General features: G+C 39.2%; 1 protein-coding gene across 2 annotated transcripts in view; it reads right to left on the bottom strand.

Moving 5' to 3' along the window:
- Positions 1–15,310, bottom strand: part of STK39 (serine/threonine kinase 39) — a 304,185-nt gene that overhangs the window by 44,144 nt on the left and 244,731 nt on the right. For both annotated transcript variants that reach the window (XM_032755476.2, XM_058441449.1), the window contains one exon: positions 14,726–14,794. In XM_032755476.2, coding sequence (XP_032611367.1) covers positions 14,726–14,794 — 69 coding nt within the window. The remainder of the gene's footprint in view (positions 1–14,725; positions 14,795–15,310) is intronic.

Raw genomic sequence — 15,310 nt, 5'->3', positions numbered from 1 at the left:
ATGAGACATAGAAAAACTGATTTTACTAAAATTCAACCATAACCAACCAATCTGAAACCAGCAATTTAAAGAATTGTGGGGGATGTTATTTAATGGAGGCTACAGAGCTGTATAATAATTTCTATGCCATTCTATGTTTTTGTTACCTCTACTTCTCAAAAGATTGGAAAGCTCTTTCCCTTAAAAGAAAGTATTACATAGAGAATAAACCCAATTAAAGGGAAGGTTAAAAAAAAATTAAGGAATGACCAGAACTGTCAGATGGCTTTACCAATGCATAAACACTCCCACTCCAGAAATCGCCACTGTGGGAAAACACTCCCCAGCCCTCTATCCAGTTCACCCAGACAAAGGTTAGCTAAACAAGAACTTACTTTACTGCACCTGCATTCTGAACATGAAGCCACTTGAATGCTCACTTTAATTTAATTAGAGTGTTAGTCCCTGAAAAAATATTCACTAAATTCAACTGCAATTAATGGACTTGAAATGGCAGATTTGCTTTAGCCCAATGAACATGAATATTTTATGTATTCTGTACTCTATTATAAAGATAATAGTTCTACTTTGTGTGTAGTGCTACCTTAGCCCACACCATAATTTGTGTGAGAATAAGGCAATATTATGAAATGGAAATATATTTCATCCGTTTTGGGAATATACATGAAGTGAAGGCCCTTTGGTTACCAATTAATATAAAGAAGATGCCCGTGATTAATGCCTAAGTTGGGTTTTTTTTTTTTTTTTTTTTTTTTTTCTAGAAATCCTAATTTCCTTTTGATAAAATAATTGGATTCAGAATTACTGGAAGGTATCTCTGCAGTCCTCCTGGCCCCCAAACATTAAATTACAAATCACTTTTCAATGTCCTTGCACATAAATGAACCCAGAACATTGGGACATCATCTCAGCTTTTATTTCTCAAGTCCTCCAGGACTATTTTCTTGTCTCTCTGTGGTTCCTACTCACCTCAGTCAAACGAAAATCAAATTCAGGCAGCAAAGGAGTCTAATTAGATGCATCTGAAGGAAAGCATTTATTTGCCCTCTTGGAGAGGAAAATGGCTAGAGAGGCACAAGATTTATACTTTAACTACAAAGGGACCCAATCAAGTTGAAACACTAGGATTCAGTTTTCGCAAGTCATTATGGCTAATGGCTCTTTACAAGGTCCTTTGTGATCTGGCCCCTGCCCCCTCCCCATCCTTATTCCCAATCCCACCTCCTCATTCGCCTGTTCTGGCCATACTGGTCAGCTTTTACAAAATCCATTATTTCTACACATGCCTATCTACGACTTCACTCAAATGTCTCCCTCAGAGGGGCTTCCCCTGCTTTTGAATTAGATGAAGACCCCATGTTTTTTCATTATTGTCTTTTTTTTATAGCATATCATTTTTCCTTCAGAATGCTTCTCACAATTTGTAATTTCACTGACACCTGTGTACTGACTTGTCTAAGGTCTGCCTCTCTAGTTGGACTGCAAGCTTCCTGAGGGCAAGGACCCTGTTTTGTTAATCAGGTGTACTCAGCACCACAGTAGATGAGATGCTTTATTTTATTTTATTTTTATCTTTTTTGAGATGGAGTCTCACTCTGTGGCCCAGGCTGGGGTGCAGTGGTGCTATCTCGGCTCATTGCAAGGTCTGCCTCCTGGGTTCACGCCATTCTCCTGACTCAGCCTCCTGAGTAGCTAGGACTACAGGCACCCGCCACCACGCCCGGCTAATTTTTTTGTATTTTTAGCAGAGACGGGGTTTCACCGTGTTAGCCAGGATGGTCTCGATCTCCTGACCTCGTGATCTGCCCACCTTGGCCTCCCAAAGTGCTGGGATTACAGGCATGAACCACTGTGCCTGGCCCGAGATGCTTGCTTTATTTATTGAATGAATGAATGAAGTACAGTTGCTTAAGGGCCTGGATGACAAAGAGTGGTAGAAGCCTCCTCCCCCTACTTCTGCACGGAAGCAGGTACCACTCTGGCCCCAAACAGGTGGTGCCCTGTGAACTTCTGGAAGCAGCACTCCCCTTGTGGGCACTGGTGTCCTCATACTGGCTGGTGATACAGGTGAGGCTTCTTCATGCAGTCTTTTGGGCAGGGAGCTAGTGAGACCACCACATGGTAACCAGCACTGACAAAGTCATTTAAGGACCCCTGGGACATCCCTTTGGGGACTCCCAATAATATCCCAGGGGAATATGTGTTATTACTGGCTAATAACTATTTAGCCTGCAAACAGTTGAATTGCATGGATATTTCAGATTATGCCTATAAGATTAAACTTACATTTAATTATTGCTAATGGAACACCTAAAGCCACTGTTCAGAGTTCTTCTAAGTGCAGAGTTCAATATTTTTGACATAAAAAGTTCATCAGGAAAAAATACCAAAAATTAATTTCTCATACTCATTCCTTATCTAATAAAAATTTTCATGAGCACTAAAGAAAAGAGCCAACTTTTTTCTTTTTAAAAGAAATCCTGAGAGCTCAGCAAGCCTACAGTGCCAGAGGCTGAGAAGCTCATTAGTCAGAATAACTGATAGCATTTTTATGCTTCCTCGGAGTAATGCTGTCCAAATCATGTCCTCTAACCTGTATTCTACCTTTCTATTAGACACTGAGTTCCCCTTGTATGTCACTCTCATCTTATTAGTCAATACCATGAACAAATACAAGAATTAGAGGCAAAATAGTTAGAAGGATATGTGAGGAATTGACAGTCAACCCTGAAAGGAAAGTCAGGGCAGTGGCTAAGAAATTCAGATGTCCTTTCTTGTCCTTCTGACCCTACATATCACAGAAAGACAAGAAAGTGCAGAGCTCCGACAGCACAATCTTGACCCCAGATCTATTCATCCAGTGAAGAAATGAGCCATGAGCATGACTTTCTAAAAATCTAGTCAACAATCACAAACTGGTAAGGAGTCTCAGAAACTGTAATAAATTAGCCCTCCAAGGGGTGTATTACTGAAAAGATGCTTTGAATCTGATGGTCTGATTTTGAGTAACAAACCTCTCATCACTGACCAAATTCTATAAGGATAAAGATTTAGGCATTAAATCTATTTCTCAAGTTTTATGGGCAGCTCCCTCTTTACTTGTGTCAGAAGGGTACACTGGCCAGGCCCATGCATTTGCACCTAAAGCTGTTCAGATGGTTTCCTGACTATGAATTCCTGCTATCTGGTTCTATAGCTCAGCAGACACAGAATCTGCCAAGAAAATTTTCTTTTATGGAATGGTTACTGTGGGTTATGCAGTATAGTGGGTGATTCTGAAAAACATTAGCCCAAGAATGAAATTGGAAAATATCACATGTATCCCCCAAACATGTACAACTATGATGTATCAATTTGAAAAGACACCAAAAACAAACAAACAAACAAACAAACAAAAACAGAGAGAACAAAATTGGGCACAAATGTTGATGATACAATGGGGACAGTATAAACCTGATGACAAGGACAAGTTTCTAAATCTATCAGCAGGTGCCCAGTTGAGATCTCTCCTTGTTTTAAAATGGATCTGGGGTAAACGTATTTTTACACAACCTTTTGGATGCTAAACTTAAGTAGTGCAAGATTAAGAACTAGGCTTTCTTGGGAATGGCAAGAAAGTCCTCTTTTTAAAAAAAAAAAAAATGATAACCTAATATAAGATGCAGGACCAAATTTAAGATTATAATCAGATATGGAACCAAAATAGTGATTATAAACCCACAATGAATAAAAAAATATGGATTTAGTTTTCTTCCTTAACTTTCAAATTTTTTTGATTGGGCAAATAAGGAGCGGTATTACCTGTTATATAAGAAATCATGAGGCAGTGACTTCTCTTTTATTTTAACCAATGAAGTAAAAAAAACAGCAGAGAGATTTCATCTGGGACTGGGAGACTTGCCTGTCAGGCTATTAACAAGTAGACTGTTCAACAAAAGAGCCATTTAATTTAAATCCTACACACTTGGTAATGTTAGAAAAATGTTAAGTCATCACAAAGACTAGGTTTCCTGCACCAAAGTAAGCCTACTTTACTTCCACCAGAATTATATTTTTGTCTTAAGTAAGGACTGATCAGAAAGTGTGGCGAGACTGAGTGTAATCTTCAAGCATATTTGATTCTGGAGTTAAAGGACAGATTAACATAAATTAAAACAGGGCAATCTAAAGTAATTGAAAAAAGCAAGACTCTACTGACTTAGTAGATGTCTATGACTAATCCACTGGCAAGCTCTTGTTTCACCCAAGTGAAGTAAAGTACAGGTCTTAATTGGATTCTATCTCTGTAAAGGATATACAACTCCTAACTAAATACAAAGTAACAAAGTTAATTAGAAAATCAGGGCTTATAGTGTGGTTTACTGCTGCAATGAGTCATAATCACGTGACACAGAAACTGAGAACGTCTTTGGGGAAATTATAAATGTTATTTTATGCTAGAACTTCTTGGAAATAACATTTGCTCACATTTTGAAAGGTAGTTTTCAATCACTCCTTTCCCCCATCCCCAAATCGGAAGTTCTTTACAAAGAACTTCTACCGACATTTCCCTGGATAGCTGGTCATTCTATGTTAGAATCTGCAGATTCTACATAGATAAGCACAGGGAGTGGCTGGACTGGCAGAGGATTCAATCCTATGAATGGACATCACAGCTTAAGCTTCTGATTTAGTTTTCTAGGAATTCTTTCTTTTTTCTAGGAATTCTTTCTTCTGCTTAATTCCTCTGAGTTTGGCGCAGAGGAGTATGGGCACTCTCTTGTGCTTTTATCAGATTTAAAAAATGATATTCTGTCAAAGCAAGAATTCTATCCATTTTACTTTAGTCTGTCTTTCTTAAATAAATTGTTCTTAAATAAACTTCAAAAAATATATAGTAACCCTTAGGTGTGTGATCAAACTAATGCTGAATTTGTGTGCTCTGTCTGTGCTTATGTTTGTGTTTGTGTGTGTGTGCACGTGTGCTCTCATTGCACATTCATTTGGGCCTGGTTTCCCAGCATTCTGCAAACAGCTCTTTGGATGTTTAAAGCAACATGTGATTCTACCACCTCTCAAGAGTTCAATTGCTGATATCTTTTTTTCTTTTTTTTTTTTGTGATGGAGTCTCGCTCTGTCGCCCAGGCTGGAGTGCAGTGGCACAATCTTGGCTCACTGCAACCTCCACCTCCCGGGTTCAAGCGATTCTCCTACCTCAGCCTCCTGAGTAGCTGGGATTACAGGCATGCACCACCAGCTACTTTTTGTACTTTTAGTAGAGATGAGGTTTCACCATGTTGGTCAGGCTGGTCTTGAACTCCTGACCTCGTGATCTGCCTGCCTTGGGCTCCCAAAGTGCTGGGATTACAGGCTTGAGCCACCATGTCTGGCCCAACTGCTGAGTATCTTAATTCATCTAGAAATGGCAGTCATTCATCTGAATGGAATTAGAATTATTATACAACACGGATACTTTTATATTAGGTAGTCCAGCCTATCATTTGTGAATATTTAAAACATAATTTTGCCAGCTTTTAATATTAATGTCCAATTTTTCTATTTAGGGAATAAATATTATACCTCAATAAAGATTTTTTTTTAAAGAAAGAAAAGATAATTGGGAAACCAGGAGCAATGAGTTACAATCAAATAGGCTGCAGTGCCTTTTTGAAAATAGAAACCCTACGTCATATCTAACAGGTCAACATTTATTTTTGGTAAAAATATATAAGAAAAGTAATCAGCACAGCACCCCCAAAGTACTTACAGTCCTAATTCCCTAACGTATTAAACTTAACACACAGACAACTTTTAATCAGGAATCACTCAGCTGTATTTATTGACATCATTCAACTAACCACAAGCCTGTCTAAACCCAGAAAGGGTTTAAGGAGTTTTCTTCCTTTATTCCTTGTCACCATTTCAAAATCATAGTACAGTTGTGTAATAAAGACACTATTTTAATAATGAATGCTTTTCTTCACTGAAAGTCAATATCAGTGAATATCACAGCATAATCACTGAAATGAATATGAGATGAAATATGTTCACTGTTTTCCAAGATTTTCATCGTAAAAGTGTACTGCTGCTCAGTAAATTGTGGATCACTCATAACAGACTTAAATATCCCTGACTGTAGCAGGAAGAACAGAGCACTTCGCACATCTAACCATATGCTCATGACTGAGGAGAGAGATTCTGTTGCTCCCATACTTGAGAGCCTAAGCGTACTTTGCCATTTTGCAGAGAAATAAAAGCTGAAGGCCATCTGGAGGATCCACTGCCTCCTGAGCAGCAATGTTAGTTTTAATCAAAACTGTAACTACTCATTTTGGTAAAAATTTATACCAATGCCATATATGTGGCATCTACACCATTCATACACATAAACACAATTTTAAAAGTTAACTGGCACAGTTTTAAAACAGACTCCTAAAGACAGCAGAGAATCAAATAAGGCAGAAAAGCAAAGGAGATTAGTGAGACTGGGAAAAAGGTATAGATGATGAAATGAGCTGAAGGCATCTCCAAAGATTATTATAAGCATAAAATAAAGTGACTATGGGCCGGGCGCGTTGGCTCACGCCTGTAATCCCAGCACTTTGGGAGGCCGAGGTGGGTGGATCACGAGGTCAGGAGATCGAGACCATCCTGAGTAACACGGTGAAACCCCGTCTCTACTAAAAATACAAAAAAATTAGCCAGGCGTGTTGGTGGGCACCTGTAGTCCCAGCTACTTGGGAGACTGAGGCACGAGAATGGCGTGAACCTGGGAGGCGGAGCTTGCAGTCAGCCGAGATTGCACCATTGCACTCTAGCCTGGGTGACAGAGTGAGACTCCATCTCAAAAAAAAAAATTAAAATAAAAAAGATAAAGTGACTGAAATTCCAGTGTGTATGAGAATCACTTGGGATACCTGTTGAAAACACAAATTTCCACATTCTATGCCCAAAAGACAGCTGATGCTATATCTCTGGGCTGGAACCCAGAAACGTGCATTTTTAATAAGCATCCCAGATAAGACAGGCATCTCACAGCTCATACTTTGAGAGACACTCAGAATACTTAACCTTGGCAAGCACTAGGGGACAGAAGGCCCTCTTTTTTTTGTTTTTTTTTTTGTTTTTTTTTTTTTTTGAGACAGAGTCTCGCTCTGTCGCCCAGGCTGGAGTGCAGTGGCGCGATCTCAGCTCACTGCAACCTCTGCCTCCCGGGTTCAAGCAATTCTCCTGCCTCAGCCTCCTGAGTAGCTGGGATTACAGGTGTGCCCTACCAGATCCAGCTAATTTTTGTATTTTCAGTAGAGACAAAGTTTCTCCATGTTGGCCTGGCTGGTCTCAAACTCCTGACATCAAGTGATCCACCTGCCTCAGCCTCACAGAGTGCTAGGATTACAGGCGTGAGCTACCATGCCTGGCCAGAAGGCTGTAGAGACAAACCATATTCCTTTCCCAAGAGACCAGACTCAAAAGTCATGTGACAATTCAATTTCTGAGAGAAAGGAAAGGAATGTGGGAAAAGGCAGAGAGAGGAAAAAAAAAAAATCAATCATAATGAATTACTATTTCTTTTTTGGAAGATACAACAATATTTACATTATCCAAGTCATCAATTCATGCAATAATCCAGTACTGAATTTACAAATGGTATACAATGTATTCATTTATCCAACATATTTATTTATTAAATGCCTATGTGTGTCAACAATGGTAGTGATGCAATAACATAGAAGACAAGCGTTGCCCTAAAGATGCCTTCAACCTCCACACAAAGGAAGACAAGCACGCAGTAGTACAGCAGGATGAAAGCCATACGTCTTGAGGTGGTAAAAATATGGTTCTCTGGCATTCTAGACAAGGAAAAGCTGTCCTCCAAACTGTGCAAGGAGTGGGGTGTCAGGCAGCAGAGGAGGCTTCATGATGGTGACATGTATGGTAAGTCTTGCAAGCAGACAGGTTTTAAACATGATTCTTCATGTGCAGGAAAAGAGCATCTCATGGGGGCATGAACAATAGTCCAAAAGTCTACTGAGAGAGTTTGGGAACACCTATCACTAAAGTAAGTTTTCCTTCCAGTGACAACTAGTCAGTGATGCTCAAAATCCATCAAAGGAAAACTATAGAAATGAATGCAGGCACACAGCTCCCTTCTCAGGAAACAGAAATTCCAACATCTGGTTCTAAACTCTACTTAAAGGAAACAGACATACGTTGCTACAAGGCTAGGGAAGGGTGGTATAAAAACACAGCAAAGGGCAGTCAGTGGGCACATTTCTGAAAGGCATCTGTCAAGCAGCTTCTCTTCCGGTGTATACACACAGTCAAACCCTGGCCTCTGTATTGAGCCGTGCAGATTGGAGTTCAGCAGCTTTGCAAGAGCCGGTAAGCAGGTCACGTAATTGCTTAGCCTAACATACCCACTGGTGTTCCTTCTTCTATAGCTGAGGTTCTAAAACTTACTAAACTAATTCCTCAAAAATTTATATCACAAAGTCTTGAGAGAACTTAGAGCTTCTGTTTACTTTTGTACATATGAATTTTGTGTTTTGCATTTTTACCCCATGCTTCCATTGCAGAGAAAACTTATTTCTCGCCGGCTGTTTTTTCACCAGGAAGCAAAGGAAACAAGGAGTTTCTCTGCTGTCTCACTATCACTCATCCTTGGGAATCCTCTGAAACAACTAGAATAGGGACTCAGATTTGGTATCTTTCCATTTGTCAGCCAACCCAGCCAGGCAAGATAAGCAAATTTATGCACGCATGCCCTCTAGTTTTTCATCTTGCAAACTTTTTTAAACCAACACCCACCCAGGAGGCCTTGCCAATCTTATCAACGGCTATTTACACAAAGCCTAAAAATGTTTCCTGTTTCTTGCCTAAGGTAGTGCTGAGTTTAAGTACAAGTCAAGTAGGTTTATGATTTCAGTCTACAAACAGCACATTTAATTTCTGCACTGCTTTGCTTCTGCTCGAAAGCAATCACTTCATGTCACTATACTGGCCCTTCTTCAATCCAGACTCTGCTTTGCAAAGGTTGGCACACTAAAGGCAGGCTACCCTGAAGCTAGGTATTGAAGACTTTTTGTAACCTGTGTTTGCCATATTCTAGTAAAACTCATAACATTCACTGCTCCATAACATATGCTATTGCTTTTTCAGCCTTTTCACAATGCTGTAAGCATTTACTCCAATTCAAAAGAAAATGCTGATGGGAAAGAAACAGATTTTTAATCTATTTAAATGTTAGCTATTTTATATTATAGAAGCTGAAAAAATACACATGTAAGAAATCATTCAAACCTCTATATAAACTGGACTCTTTCTTTACACAGCTTTCCTCAGGTGAACTTATTTCATATTTGCAAACACTCTGAATTTTGCAATCTTGAAAGCAAAATTCTTAAAACACTAGAATCCTATAACTCAAAGTATCCTTTGTTTCTAAAGTAAATGTTATGATATATCTATATATATCAAAATGGGATTTGTTTATCTCTAACAAATGTTTATGGAGGGCCTATGACGTGAAATGCAGTTTGGGGCACTGGGAATGTGGCAGTTAACAAAACAGATTAAAATCCTGGCCTTAAAAAACTGATGCTCAAGGGGAAGTCCTATATAGCTGACAAAATAAATAAATGAAACATACAGGCTATTGAATGGGGAGAGATTAGGTAAAATAACAAAATAAGAAAGAAGGTAGAGAGTTGGGGATGGTGTGCAATTTTAATGAGGCTGCTCAAGACCCTTTTGTGAGGTAATATTTAAGCACCAAGGGGTGGGCATATATGGCCCTAAAGAAGGAGTGTCCTGGAAGAAGAGCAAGTTCAACAGCCGGGGTGGCTGGGGTGGGGTGAGCAAGGGGAAGAGCAGGAGAGGAGACATCTGAGAAGTGAGAGGGGACACGGTGCAGAGGACTGGAGGCCATGGCAATTGTGGGTGGAGAACCACTGCGGAGTTCTGATTGAACTATGAATACAATCTGGCTTACTTTTTAAAAACCGAACTAAAAGTCACATATTATAAAGTTCGCCCCTTTAAAATGCACGATTCAGTGGTTTTTAGTAAAGTCACAAGGTTGTGCAGCCATTACTACTTCTAATTCCAGAACATTTTCATCACCCCAAAAAGAAACCCCACACTTAGTAGTCACTCCCCTGCCCCCCTCATTGCCAGCCCCTGGCAACCACTCTTCTGCTTTCTGACTCTATGGATTTGCCTACTCTGGACATTTCATATAAAGAATCACACCATATGTGGCCTTTTGCATCTGATTTACTTTACCTGGATCTCTGGCTGTTGAGATGAGGACAGGCTGAAGGGAGGCAAGTACGGAAGCTGGAATGACAGCAAAGGGATGAATACAAGAACTCAACTGGGAGTTGAGAGGGGCTTGAAACAGGATGGGATGTGAGATGGTGAGCAAAGGCAGGATCCTGGGCACATTCAGATGGGTCAGATGTGAAGCATGAGAGAAAGAAAAGCCAAGGACAATGCCCAGGGTTTTGGCCTGAGCACCTGGAAAGGTGGAGATGATGCCTATGACGAGTCTAAGATTCCTGGAGGGATGGGCTGGGAAGAAATACCAGGGGCTGGATTTTGAAGCTGTGGATTCAATCTTGGATGTCTATTACCTTTCCAAGTGAAGACGCTAAAAGGGGAGCTGAATATAAGTCTGGAATTCAAAATAAAAGTCTGGATCAAAGATATGAATTTGGGAGTTAAAGAGTGGAAGGTATTTAATACCATGAAACCTGATAAGATCAGCAAAGGAGCAAGCAGAGAAAGAGAAGAGATCTAAGGAAAGGGTCCTTGGACACATCAAGATTTATAGGTTAGAGAGATGAGGAAGAACCAATAAAAAAGACTGAGAAGGAAATCCCAGTAAGATGGGAGAATTAGGAGAGGGTGGAGTCTTAAAACCAAGTGAAAAAGCTTATCATGGAGAAGGGCATTGTCAACTATGCCCAATACCGCCAATAGGTCAAGCATGATAAGGACTGAGGATGAGCCTCAGGTTTAGGAACATGGCAGCCATTCACAGACCATGTGTCCTTTACCTTCCTTCTTTCTCCCCTCACTCCAGCCACGCCTACCTGTGCATCTTGCTACTCCTTTTTGCAGGTGTGTTTTCCCCAGGTACAGCTTTGAAAAGAACAATTTGAGTGGAGTAGGAAGGTCAAAAGTCTGACTGAGATGGATTTAAGAGACAGCGATAAGAAAGGAATCAAAGCCAGGGCAATTGTCTTTGATAAGTTTAGCTGTTAAGGGGATGGAGAGAAATAGCTGTAATGGGAGGTGGGGTAAAGACAGGGCTTTCTGAAGATAAGAGAAATAAAAACATATTCATATGCTGGTGGGACATATCTAGTAAAGAGGGAAATACATGAGGAGTGAGGGAGTAGAGATTATTTGCTAGGATTGGTTAGAGGGAACAAGATCAAATACATTAGTTTGTCAAATAATCAGCAATTAAAATAGAAAACATCCACTGGTCCATGGAAAAACAAACAAGGAAAAGCTATTTTTCTCCCAGGGGACGCAAGAACCACCATCATTTAAAATTACCTGGATCCACTTTTTAAGGGTGAAGGTATAAATTATATGCAAAGTGTCAATACTGGGGAGTCAACAAGACCCAAGCTCAAGGACCATTACCAGTTGCGATAGTCTAGATATTTCTTCAGACCTCAGTTTTCAGTCTACAACGTAGTGATTAAAACAATCTGTCCTCTTTACCTTATAGAACTGATGTGATGATCAAATGAAATACATAAACATTGTCTGTAAACACTTAAGTGTGATGTCCATGTAAGGCATTTTTAAGTGCTACTATATCAAAAAGAGTTAGATATGCCTGTTATTACTCCAACACTCTCTACACAGAAATAATTTAGCTCCAAGAAGGGGAAAAAAGGCAAGCTGAAGAGTTTTTAGAATAATAATTAACTAAGGCATAGAAAAAGAAAAGCTTTATGGTTATATATTGTATTTAAAATACACTCAATAAGTTGTACATGAACTCTGCCTTAATCTCCTCCTTTTAAAAATTCAACAACAACAACAATAAAACCTTCTTAACTTTAGCTGAGCCTGGGGCAAAAAAAGAAGTACATTAAACTTGACTGTAGGTCTGAAGCAAGCACCATGCTTAAAAGAAGATGTGACCTAATGCCTTTCCATGAAGCTCTCTTACTTTCTGTATTCCTAGCCACCTGCCAGGATCAACTCAATAAAAGAACAATCTGATCGTTGGCTTCTTGCCCAATAGGAGACATTAGTAGGTGTTTCAAAGAAGTTTTTGATTATTATTTTCACTTGCTGATTAATTTTCTATTCTGGATGCTTAGCATATGGACCATAGCTCTCTTCAAGGAAAATACATTTTGCAGGGTCTCCTGATCTAGCCATTAACTGTTCTATTTCTTCTGGTAAACTAAGACACAAAAGTGTGTACTTATGTTTTCTAATGAAGAAGAGTGTTCATCTTCATCAAGGAACTGGTAGATGAACATGAGTTCTTAGACGGAATTTAAAGTAGACACCAAAGTTGAATCAATCTTTTTTCTCAGCTTCCCTCTCACATTTGATTAGAAAACTTAGGTGAGAACTTAGCTGGCCTTAAACCTCACAAGATTGTAAAGGAAAATGTGAAAGACAAGATATATAAGTGAATACAACTCACACCACATAAATGCACGTTAAGTCACTTTCCTTTAAAATATGTCTGTGTCCCCTCATGTATGGAGCCACTTGGCAAAGGAGTTGGAGCTTCATTGTGAAATCAATGTGTACACTTGATGGATAATCAGTAGGAAAAAACCTATTTTTTTCTAATTATAAAGGTATCTTTGTATCTGCATTTATGACATATCATTTGTATGTAAATAACATATTGGGTATTATGTCTTTAGTCAGAATTCTAATCTCCCACTACAAACTCAATTACTCTTATTTACATAAAATAATTCACTTTGTAATGATTTACATTCCAAAGTTACTAGGAACAAATTATTCTGATAGGTGTGTGTATCTGCCTTAAACTCCCTCTCAGTCACATACTCTAGCATTGTTGGGGAAGGACTTATTTTGAATAAGTTATTTTTAAAATTAAAACATATCATTTAAGGGGCTGGGAGTGGTGGCTCACGCCTGTAATCCCAGCACTCTGGGAGGCCAAGGCAGGCGGATCACTTGAGGTCAGGAGTTCGAAACCAGCCTGGCCAACATGGCGAAACCCTGTCTCTACTAAAAATAGAAAAATTAGCTGGGCATGGTGGCACGTGCCCGTAGTCCCAAGCTACTCGGGAGGTTGGGGCACGAGAATTGCTTGGACTCGGGATGCAGAGGTTGCAGTGGGCCGAGATTACACCACTGCACTCCCGCCTGGGTGACAAAGCGAGACCCTGTCTCAAAAAAACAAAAACAAAAAAAACATAAAACGTATCATTTAAGGGGAGCATGTCATTTCAAAAATCAGTTTTGAGTATTTTTTAATAAGGCATTATCATAATATATATTCCTCTAAGTAATACGTTATTAGTCAATATAATTAATATATTAACATAATTATTAATATGCTAACTAATCTTGATTAGTTAGGGTTATTATGATTATACAGTAATACATCATAAAATCTCTATGAAGTCAGAATTTGCTGAAGAGCATGGAGCTATTCATCCTCACCCTAGGTGGAACCAGGCTACACATTTTCTCAGATGGCTATGTCTGCCTCTTAGAGCTTTTCTGCCTCCTTTGCTTTGTCAGGAGGTCTATGGGTGGTTGCTTGCTCCTATCAGCAGGCCTATGTTGAGCAGGCTCCCCTATCTCCATGCAGCTATCTTATGATTCTAAATGAGGCAGAAAGACCCACAGTTTCAAAGTGAAATCGTTCTGCCACAACCCAGCTGCATGGTTCTAGACACACCACCGAACCTCTTTAGGAATTCATTTCCTTATCTATACAGTGAAAGAACTGGCCTGAATGATCTTTAAGTTCCCATCCAAACCTGAGATTTTATAATGAATATTGCTGAGGGCTGAAAAAACGAATTCTAAGTTTATTAGAACTGTGTCCGAAAACAGAATATAGAAACTCTGAGTAAGGGTCTCAGAGGTTCCTATGCTTTAGTGCACAGAATTTATAGCATCTTATTTTTGTTACATCATGGACTTTTGGGTCTTCTGAGTTCTTTGTTATATTTCCAATAAATGAGGCTCCTCACTGGATAAATCATGTCCAGATACATGAGACAGGATTACATTAAGAGCTTTTGAAAAAAAAAATTAAACATGATTTTTTTTTTTTTTTTTTGAGCCGGAGTTTCACTTTTGTTGTGCAATGGCATGATCTCGGCTCACTGCAACCTCCGCCTCCCAGGTTCAAGCGATTCTCCTGCCTCAGCTTCCCGAGTAGCTGAGATTACGAGCATACACCACCCATGTCTGGCTAATTTTATATTTTTAGTAGAGGCAGGGTTTCACCAAACAGGCCATACTGGTCTCTAATTCCTGACCTCAGGTGATCCACCCACCTTGGCCTCCCAAAGTGCTGGGATTATAGGCATAAGCCATGGCGCCCATCCAAATATGATTCTTAAATATACTTCTACATAAAAGATAAGAATTCCAGAAGAATTCTTCAAATATTCAGGGTGCATTATTTCTTAATGAACACTTTTGCTTCCAAACACATTTCCATTTTATACACCAACAAAATGACAGTGCATACTAAAAAACAATTTACCTATAACTACATCATGACCATCCACCAAGCCAGCAGAGAAGAGCTCCTGAGATACACCATCTGCTGTATCTGTCCAAATGTGAAATGAATATGTATTAGTAACCATAACAGAAAAATCAACAACCCAGTACAATGTAAAATATATATTTTTCATTTACTAAAATCACCCATGAGTTTTAATTCAACAATTCAGACTCTATCAGGAGAAAATCAGAAGCAACATGAAATACATTTTGCCATGTGCCATTTGCATCTTGCTATTTATTCAACAGAAGTTATGCAAAATTATTTTTTCTATTTTTGGCGAACTAAAAAACTTGTGCCCTCTGGCTACTATCTGAATTAATCTTCAAATGCACCTCCAGAAGTTATAACTGTTCCCTATGACACTGCTTTTCTTTCCTGCCAAGGTTAATCCCACCCACCATCATCAATCCTTTTCTATCATTAGTAGCTATGGAGTGAATTTACAGCAAAGGTTGAATGGGTAGCATCTGATATAACCTTGTATTTTGTACAAACAGCCTATGAGCTTGTTGGACTATTAAGATGAGCTATTTAAATGTATGCTATTAAGAAACTCCT

Source organism: Hylobates moloch, unplaced genomic scaffold, assembly GCF_009828535.3.
Source record: "Hylobates moloch isolate HMO894 unplaced genomic scaffold, HMol_V3 SCAFFOLD_1, whole genome shotgun sequence".
NCBI classification, from domain to species: domain Eukaryota; kingdom Metazoa; phylum Chordata; class Mammalia; order Primates; family Hylobatidae; genus Hylobates; species Hylobates moloch.
This window is presented reverse-complemented; position numbering and strand designations above follow the sequence as displayed.